The sequence below is a fragment of the Halichoeres trimaculatus genome, unplaced genomic scaffold (genome assembly GCF_033239565.1).
Source record: "Halichoeres trimaculatus isolate MK-OKI-2021-1 unplaced genomic scaffold, fHalTri1.1 fHalTri1_scaffold_15, whole genome shotgun sequence".
NCBI lineage: Eukaryota > Metazoa > Chordata > Actinopteri > Labriformes > Labridae > Halichoeres > Halichoeres trimaculatus.
In genome coordinates, this window is record NW_027437193.1 from 25,731,490 (window position 1) to 25,741,363 (window position 9,874).

At 42.1% G+C, this 9,874-nt stretch overlaps 1 protein-coding gene across 1 annotated transcript in view; it reads right to left on the bottom strand.

Moving 5' to 3' along the window:
- The window catches only part of ephb3a (eph receptor B3a), a 46,892-nt gene extending 37,565 nt beyond the window's left edge, over positions 1 to 9,327 (bottom strand). The window contains exons 1-2 of the mRNA XM_074688296.1: positions 8,806 to 9,327; positions 881 to 945 (exon numbers count right to left, since the gene is read on the bottom strand). Coding sequence (XP_074544397.1) covers positions 881 to 945; positions 8,806 to 8,869 — 129 coding nt within the window. The 5' untranslated portion in view covers positions 8,870 to 9,327. The remainder of the gene's footprint in view (positions 1 to 880; positions 946 to 8,805) is intronic.
- Between the last annotated feature and the right edge of the window lie 547 nt (positions 9,328 to 9,874).

Below are 9,874 nucleotides of genomic sequence, written 5' to 3' on the forward strand. Positions count from 1 at the left end.
AATGCATAACTCATCTCACGTCTGCGATCTCCTGTGCAATTTATTCCCAAACGATGAGCCCAAGAGTCAGCATTAGGCGCCATAAATCACCAGCAACACGTTGATGCACTACCTGACAAATATGATAATTGCCGTCCTCCGAACGTATGGGCCTGTCAGAGCAGCGAGGAGAGGGGCTGCCTCACCCAGTCGTGACATATGACTTCATGGATGCTAGGACATTCAGAGCCGGCCCTCGTTGGAAGAAAAGGGAGGAGGAGGGCTGCCGGAGATCGTTTCCATGGAAACCCACCATTTCCATTGACTGACTTTGCGCTCACGTAGCGAAGACAAATTACACTGGCCGGGAGTGGGGGAGGTCTGTCAGGCTGTTAGCCCCGGGGTCAAATTCATGTTGTTTTATTTTTTCACCATTCCTACAGGAGGGATCAACTGAAAACCTTAATTTCTGCCCGTAATGCGCTCTTGGGGCCTTAATATAGACGACACGGACACATGCTTTCAATTATCAGGCTCTCTATCCTGTGGAGACATGCAGCGTACAGCCTACCTAAAAGTCCTCACACACTGTGGGGATCTGCTTTAAGTATCCGCATGCTTGCTCATTTGTTTAACTACTTTATGTGTTGTCAAGCTTTTACCATTTGCTAAATACTGAAGATCCTTGATTCCTTCTACCCAATGTGTGTTGCTCATCTGTTTTTTTAAGTATCCAGGAAAGCAAACACACACAGCAAAAACAAAGATATAAAACAGTGGGTGGTGTTCTGTTCGAGTCAGACTGGGCTCTATTAACAAGCAAATGGAACAAATGTTGTTAAAGGGAGAAAAAACGGGAACACACATAAAAAAGCAAACACACACGCACGCACGTACTCACCCCACTCTCTGGGAATGTGGTCCATGCCAGCTCTGTGGTTGCCCACCGACTGTCCATAAGGGTTTCTGCAAAGGAGAAAAAAAGAGTGGGAGGAAGGTTGACAAAGCTGAAACAAAAGGTGTGAAGAGGTGAGTTTGTTGCATTAAGGAGCACAGAAATCCCCTCTGCTTGACAAAAGGTGCAGGTAAAACTTTCTCTCCCTCCTTTTTTAAAACCTCAGCACCCACATGCACTCAAGTTTTTGAAAGCACAGACAATCACAGCATATCTGTGATTCCACCTAATTAATTCTTTTTCTCTCCGTGTGTTTGCAAATGCACTCCTTTCAATATTCATCTGTGAGGCTAAGAACAAAGCCTCCTCCGAGATGCCTTCAGTGTGAAGTTTTCCATTAAAAAGCAGCACTTCAGAGAGGTCAAACAAGCGCAGGGAAATTTATTTTATCCTGTTTGGAGGGGAGGTGTTCACCCTGAACACCCAAGTGTGACGCCTTTTAGCTCAGATTTGTCATATCCCAGTAAAAGGGTGATGTGAAGAGTTGCTTTCTTTCCCCAGCTGTTTACGACTTTGCGAGGAGGTGAGAGCTGAGCAGAAATCAGAGGAGGAAGAGGAATAAAACAGCAGCGGGATCAATGAGCGCTGTTGTCATGCTGTCAATCAGTCGTCACCTGAGAGGTGGTCTAGGGAGTTTTATTTTGCACCCTTCAGAGGAAGCCACCCATCTCTGGATTTCTCAACATGCAGCTGCGGCCGCGTCAACTCCCATTGTTCTGTTGTTGTTAGCACATAATTACTGCAACAATTACACTTTCTTCACGGAGACTCAATGACACGATGCCTGCTGTGCACCATTTGCTCGCGAGTCGTTGATAACGGCGCTCGAGGAGGGTGTGAGAGGGTAAACAAATAGCATGTTTCTGTGGAACAACAGCAGCACTCTTTCCAAGAATCACAGCTTTGTTCTGTTGTGTGATAAGAAGAATGCAGGTCCAGGATGTGCTTTAAGGATATTGCCGTTACAGCATGTCTTCAGCTCTTGTGTGTCAATAAAGAAGATGTCTGAGTGACACAATCACTTGACCATCTGTAGGTACTCAGCTAAGCTGCGTTTCGTGTCAGAGCTTTTTGTCCTTAAGAAAAACCAACATGAGAGTATTTTGTTGCAGCAATAAAACCTTGTGATCACTGAATCAAACCAGGGCTAAAATAACCAATTCACATTTATCCGAATGGTAACTAGGTGGAAGTTGTTGAAGGATCTTCACCTGTTAACTGAAAAATTCTTTCTCACTTCTTAAACGGAGAATAGAGCGACAGCAAACATTAACGTCATAGTGAGATTGTCATTTTGATTCTTTTTTAGATTATTCCAGATGATTAATTTTATCACTTAGTCTAAAAACAGCACCCAAAAGGCTCACTATAATGTCTGAAAGCAAAGTTTATAAACATACAAAATCATAAACTCAATATTAAATAAAAAAAATGTGAAATAAACAGAAACAATCTTGTTACTCCCTATATTAACCAATAGTAAAAAAGTAGCAGCTCTAACTCACACACATTATTAAATATATAATCTCTAGCTGCATTTTGAGGAGAGTTAAGAGGAATTAGAGCGTAATCTGTCCTTATTGCTTTAAATGGACATGTTTACTCTAAAGTCACTGGAGAAGCTGAAAGTTAGTAGTAAAACTTGCTGGCTCTTTGTTTCTATGCAAATGAGGCGCGCTGTGTGTGTAAATGAAAACAAGATGACAAGAGTTGACAACATGCTTTTGATGTAAAGTGATCAACTATTTATGAAACCTTTTGTTCTCTTTGTTTCCCTTCACAATAATGTCAAAACTGACAGGTCCATACAAAAATCAGCAACACTTAATAAAGAGGGAACAATAGCTTTGAAAACTAGTTTGACATTTTAGGGTAAATTCTTATGTGGCTTCTTGTTAAGAGCAAGATAAGGTAACTGATACCAATCTTGTGTCTATACAGTAAGAAATAAGTTAAACCTGTCCTCTTTTTATGCAGCCTATAGTTTCAACCAATTTGTTTTTATTACTCAAGTAGCTGTGTGTAATCAAATCTAGGTTAGCTCACTGTTAGCTAACACCTGAGGAGAAGGGAGATGCTAGCTTGGCTCGCTAACAGAAATACTAGCTAGCACTTCCATACCATACAGGTTAACATAGTGTCTTAATTAAATAAGTAGCAACAGTAACAGAAGTAGCTTAGAGCTTCTTTTTAACTCACGCAACACTTACATAAAGATTAAGGCAATTCCTCAATAATAATACACATCATGGCTAACACAATTGTTTAAAAAAGCATGAATGCAAGGGTTAATAACCCTTCCTGATCCACCATTAAGAAATAGCATGTGCTACATGCATCATAAGGAGGCTGTGAAGATACAGTAGGTGCTCAAAATTGAAAACTATACTAATATAAATATTTCTATGAGCTGTATATTGTGAATTTTTTTTACTGGTTTTAAAGAACTGCTCAGTTTTGAAGCTTCAAACCTGCTTACAGCTCACTCTGGGACAATAATTAGACAAGGATGCAAGCTCAGTGAAAGAAATAAAAAAAGACCTGATCAACAAAGCTTTAATTAATTGTATTAACTAATGTTTTGTTGTAATTCTTAACGGTGAATAGCAGTGACCATGCATTGTGAAAGCCTGTGTTTAAAGCAGAACTCTTTGATTGACAGATAACACCATGATGTGAAAGCTTTGAATAAACAGATTATAAGTGGTGCATAAAATAAACACTTTTGTCCCTTTTAAAAGAAATAAGTGGCTGCCTCAATTTTGTTTTGACAATGGAGATCAAATTAACCTCTGCATTATATTTAATGAGTAATATTTATGCAGAAAGCAAATGCAAATTGACTGAACGCTTTAAATACAGACAAACGTTAGGAAAACATTACTGGTCCTCAGTTCCTTTATGTGAGGACATGAGCAGCAGCAGGTAATAACTTCAGTTGTCGTGGCTAAATTTATGACTGTGAAAAAGGCTGTTTTACCGATGTGCACGACTTGAGCCAGAGAGGAGGAACTAATCAGGGAAATCAGCGGCTGTTGTCTTTGCTTGGCTACACTCGGCCCTCTGGGGCACACAGCTGACTGAACACTCCTGGACTACATGCTGCTGATCCAGTCGTCCCCTGGGTGTCTGATCCGCTGCGTCACCTCATTCCCTCTCCCGTCCTGGTGCCCAGAGGCAACAGTGAGACAGAACCGCTCATCCTCAGCTAACCACAGGTCTGAGCTGATGCTCCTTTAAAACAGGCTTCACCTCACACGGCGCATGCAGGGGCAGCAGGGTGGCCATACTGCATCTGTACAAGCCGGGTCCAAAGCCCTGTGTAAGCTGGATTTCACCCTGCTGAAGCTATACGCTGCAAGATGCTGAACTAGCAGCTTTAGAGCACTAAACTCTATCCCTACCTTACTTTTGACTTTCCTTTCCTAAGAGTTACAGTTTAGACACCTGTATTCTTATGACACTGCATGAAATTACAAATATCTAAAGTCAATCCACTCATCTAATACCAAAACAAGTTACCCTCAGAAAATCACCGGCTTTCAGGTGACAATAACATAAAGTAACTGTACAGTGGTACCAGAAAGTGTTAGAACAGTCGAAACGTCATGACAGGAATTCATTTGTTTCCCTAATTTACTCTATTAATAGATGGATGACACCCCCTTACTTCATTCTGGGTAGAAAAGTGAAGCCAAAATGTATCTAGGACAAGTGCTGACATTTTATGCATTTGGGGCTAAAAAAGTCTGTGCAATAAGGATTAACTGTAAGCCATACTGTGGTATTAATGCCACAGTCTCTTCCTCTTACCCCAACAAAGTCCCCCAAGATCAGTGCAGTCACACTAAACCAATCTTCTTCTACAGGTCTGTTTCTATAATTTCATGATCCTTTTTGGTTTTCCACCTCTATTCTGGACTGCCCACTGCCTGAGCTACATTTGTCAACAGGGCTGTCAATCCTGGCAGTCACCATATTTTGTAGACATTTGAAACATGCATTTAAATATAGTTTGACTTGTGTCTATATACTAACCATAGACAGTATATAGAGTGGACAGCGTGGCTCTGACTTTTACCATTGTACATTTTGAATCCAAAATTCCCTGTCACAGGCGCAGCCATTGGTAGCAGTCTGCGCAGTAAAGACTGTGAGGGATTCTGGGAGAATCTCAGTGGAGCCAGGTGACAAAGATAATTTTCTTTTTCTTTCATGAGTCTCATCACTTTCTGGCTCTACCTCCCCAACATATTTTACAATCCCCGCAAAAAAATACACAAGAATGCCAGCTGTCAATCATCGTTAAACATGACGTAAAGCCTTGTTTTTAACCTCTTATAACCAATGAAAACGAAACTTTTCAGAAAAAAAGAGGACTTGAATACAAGGTGGCCGAATGATATCTTCAAATCACCACAACAATTGGACGTGAGAAACATTTCTACGAGGTGTATTCATTTTTTAAAGTCTGACCACAGCCCATCTGGAATGACTAGAGAGGCAGATTTTTTTTTACCTATACTGCAGCCAGCCAACAGGCGGAGCAGTTTTTGTGGAGACCTCATTTTGAGCTGAGCAAGATGACGTCCATGTTTTTACAGTCTATGATACTAACACAGAGAAGACAGGACATACTGCAACCAGTCAGTAGAAGGAGGTCTGAACCTTTGGGCTTTATGTCCTCTGTCTTTTTGTGCAGTCTGCAGTTACCATCAGATTTATGTGTATTTTTATTTCTCTGGTAACAGAGGGGTACTTGTTACTAGCTAATATCCAAATCCAGCTATCAGAGTCAGCATTGGAGAGATATAAGAAAAAAGTCAGAACATCCTCTTGTTCACACAATAAAAGCCAGTCGACAGTCTTTGATCCTCAGGTAGAGCCTTTTTTCTTGTTTAAAATCTGAAGGCTTGAGCCTAAAGGTGACTGTGTTTTTGCCATCAGGGCCCCCGTACTTTGAAACGAACTGCCAGAGGAGATAAAGCTTGAAGAAACAGTGACATCTTGTAAATCACTTCTTAAAGCCTTTTTATAGACCTGCTTTGGTGATGTCCTCTTTTGGTGCTTCTTCTCTCTTTCTTTGTATTTGTTAATTCCGTTTTTACACAAATAATTATTTTTCTAATTTGCCTGTTTTTCTTCTGTCACTGCTTTGTCAAACACCTGCTGTGTTTTTCATCTTTTTTCCTGTTGCCTCACCTTGTTGTGATACTGTTTTTCTAGATGTGGCCTTGATTGGGTCTTTGAAGTTGTGCTGCCTTCTCAGTATCTTGATTTTCCGTATTTGACAAAGTATGTTATGAACACTAGCTTTTATGCCAATAAGTGGTTATAGACATTGAATTGTGTATCCCAACTTGACCTTTGACCTCACTTTACAGGAAGAGAAAATCGTTTTTTCAAGGAGGCGTCTTCAGAACTACAGAAGGGGCTGTGTATCCTGAAGCTGAACATCTGAGTCTTGGCTCATGTGTTGCTCTAAAACACTCAAACTTCAGTCTGAAAATGGGCTCCTCCAACAACAACTCTCCTCACCTGAAGTGTGTTATCACCATCTCAGTAAATCCTAAGATTGAAAAAGATCCCATTTGTTCCAGAGTTCTCCCCCTTCTCGTCAAATTTACAATGCCTCTGAGATCGCCTGGCTGCTATAACTCAGATCCAGAAATCTGCCCCCTCCTCTGCCATAAAACTTCAGCAGTGTTGGAGTCACTCTGCCCCCAGGGTAAGAAAACAATGCTGCAGTGGGAACTTTAGAGCATCACCACCCATGGCATTTAGTGTTGTTTTCTTTTTTTTCTGATCGCCTGCCGGAGCCAAAATGCCACACAACTGTGCATTCTCAGCGCGCTCTGGGAGCTCACACATGCTAATGTTTTATTCACTTTGTAAGAGCGGGTGCAGCATGAAAGGGAGGCCTCGCCTTGTACGATGCTGACACTCACTGCCAACAAGCAAACATATGAAATATTAACAGCTAAACATCATCATCATCAGCGATAGCAGGATGATCAAACACACAGTTATAAATAGGTGCAAAAGCTATCTGGAGTTCTTGCTCCTAAAGTGTGACTTCTGAGTTCATCCCTTGCAATGGTTCATTTGTATTTTGGAGCGTGCTTCTCTCTATAGAAGCACAGTGATAACAGCTGACAGTGATGCTCAGTTGGAAGCTTGATGAGCTCTTTTTGAACAAGTCAAGCTGACCTAATTCAATCTCTCTTCAGAGCTGCATGCATCTGCTTTCACAGGTCAACAAACAATTGTTATGTTGTTGATATCCTGATGTAAAGAAAGCAGGGAAATGTGAATGACGCTCTCTTTGCGTGTGAAAATCATCTGTTATCTGGAGGCAATTCCTTGCACTGACATGGATAAACATGCTGTAGATGATTGTATAAAACGCCTCCTGAGTGGTCGTCCATCTACTTTACGAGCTTTTTAAAATAAGAGTACAGTAAACGCTGACTGTAAATGAGAGTAATACAACATTAAATTGTCACAAGTGCTGAGGCTTTTACTGCAGTCTGCTGGTGTGAATTGGAGATAAGTCATCACTGTATCAGCTTTTGTAAACACACTCTAAGTTGCAGTCAAGCCAAACATCCATGCGCACACACTTGCCAATCTGAAAAAGCAAAATCCAGATTCAAGCCATGTGTAGAAATGCTCTGAGTAAGCAGCTAAATAAACGCTGGTGGGTTCAAAAAAAAAGCCATGCGATCATCTGCCCTCCATGTTGATCCTCAGAGGACAAACATTAGTTAACCCCTGAGCTTTGAGCAACACTTTGTGGTCTCGTTTGGGGGGGAAACTAGGGGCTGATCGTCACGGCGTCAGAGCCCACTGGGACTTTGGAGGGCTGCTGCCGCCGCATTGATTTACTCGCTGACACCAGAATTGATGAGGGATCAGGCTGGCCACGGTCCAGGGGAGGCAGATTGGACCGGGAGGGAGGAGGAGAAATGTAGCTACAGCTCAGGGAGAGGGGAGTCAAAGCCAGGCTGGGTGGGTAAGAGAAGTGGGTGGTGGGGGGCTTCTTCTCCCTTGAGCACCACTCCCTCGGTGATGGAGAGAGCTTCAGGGGCTGCAGCTTACTTGTTAAGCCATTGACCTTTAATTCACACTTGTCGTCTAATATGTTTCACATGTGTGTCCCTGTGGCGCTCCAGGGGCTGGGATTGATCCACCTCAGGGTCTCTGTTTAAGCGTCCACACTGCTGAACCCAACAGACCTTTGGCGTTCATCATGTGAGGAGTGTGTCTCTGTTGTGGGGTGACAGTGCAGGAACAAACCTCTGGACTGTCTCCAAGGTGTGAATCTAACCTCTAAAAAGGTGGAGCAGATGGGCATCCTCACTCCGCTTGTGGGTGTGACATCAACAGGGGACAATAGCAACAGGGCAGTCCTTCATCCGCAATGGAAACACTTGGATGTCATCACATAAGCACACACTCTTAACACACCGCACACAGAGGGAATGAAGAGTGCTGATGCATGTGTACATGGGTTGTAATCACAGAGAAAATGAATACACAGAGGGATTGCCTATTTAACAGAGCAGGCTGCTTTATATTAACAGCTTTAATTAAGCAAAACATGAATGGAGTCTGGTTTATTCCACGGATATAATTCAAGCTGTGAAGCAGCAGCAGAAATGACTGATCTGTGATTGAAACTGAAACCAATAAGACTCAAAAAGCAGAAGAAACACGCTAGCTTCGTTTCATTTCATGTAACTGTTGTGGTTAGGGTGATTTTTCATGGGGACAAAGGGTTTTTACTGCCAAATTCTGATGCATCCGAGGAGCCCCATTGTTCATCCACGGGACACAAAAGTAGACTCAAAAAATAAAAGACGACATACCTTCAACAGCCAGCACCACGGGCAAAATGAGGCTGCACACCCACAGCAGGTAATCCATTGTCATAAAACAGGCTTTTGCAACATGAAGAAAGGTGTGCAGACTGGACCCTCCGGATGGATGGATGGAGACTCAAACACGGAGCGCCGCAGCAGAGCTTTTCGTCCCCCCTTTAATACTCATGTCCTCGGCTGAGATGAAAGCTCTCACCGACCCATTCCCTCCACAATCCTCCACCAGAACCGAGCGCTTCCCGGGTCCCGCTATACCTCCACACTCAGGGCGAATGCGGTGCTGCTCAGTCTCATTCTCCCAGACTTTACCCACACCGAACCTCTGTCCAGGAGCGCATCCCTGTGCTGCTGCCCACCCCGAGCAGAGGAGGGAAACCCGGCCGTGAAGTGGTCTCTGCTCGCTCAGGATCCGTGTAGTCCACTCCGGTCGACTCCGTGGAGCTGTTGCTCGTCTGAGAGAGATGTGCGTCGGAATGGCAACAGTGGGACCCAGACACAGAGGGGGCTGGGGGCTCAGGCAGCGCCAAGAAAGACACAATAAATGTCAGACTTCCGGTCAAAAGTTTCAGAATAAAGGCTGCCTGCGAAACAATTTATAACTTCATAAATGCATCCAAGATAGATATTTGAAAGATACCTTTTTACAGTTATGTATATTCATTTTCTTTTTTGTATCCATAATAAATAAAGTAATGCAATTTGAATTTTCTACTAACAATAAAAACTATAAATTCTGTTAAAATATACAAAAAAAAAAAAAAACTTGGGTAAGATTTTTTTTTCCTTTCCTTCCTTTTTTTTATTTTATTTTATTTTTTATTTTTAAAATAGAATATCTACATCTTCTTGTATTCTAAAATAACAACAAATTTTTTATATTAGCTTTGTACCATGGTGTGTTTTCTCTGCGAAATATTTTCACTGTGTCTGAAAATGGTCTAAACAGCCCATAAGGAGTCTGAATCTAAGCTGATCTCTTACAAATGTCAAAGATTTTTTTTTGTGATTAATGTAGAAATAGCTTAGCTATAGCTTAATTTATCATTGTTGTGCTTAT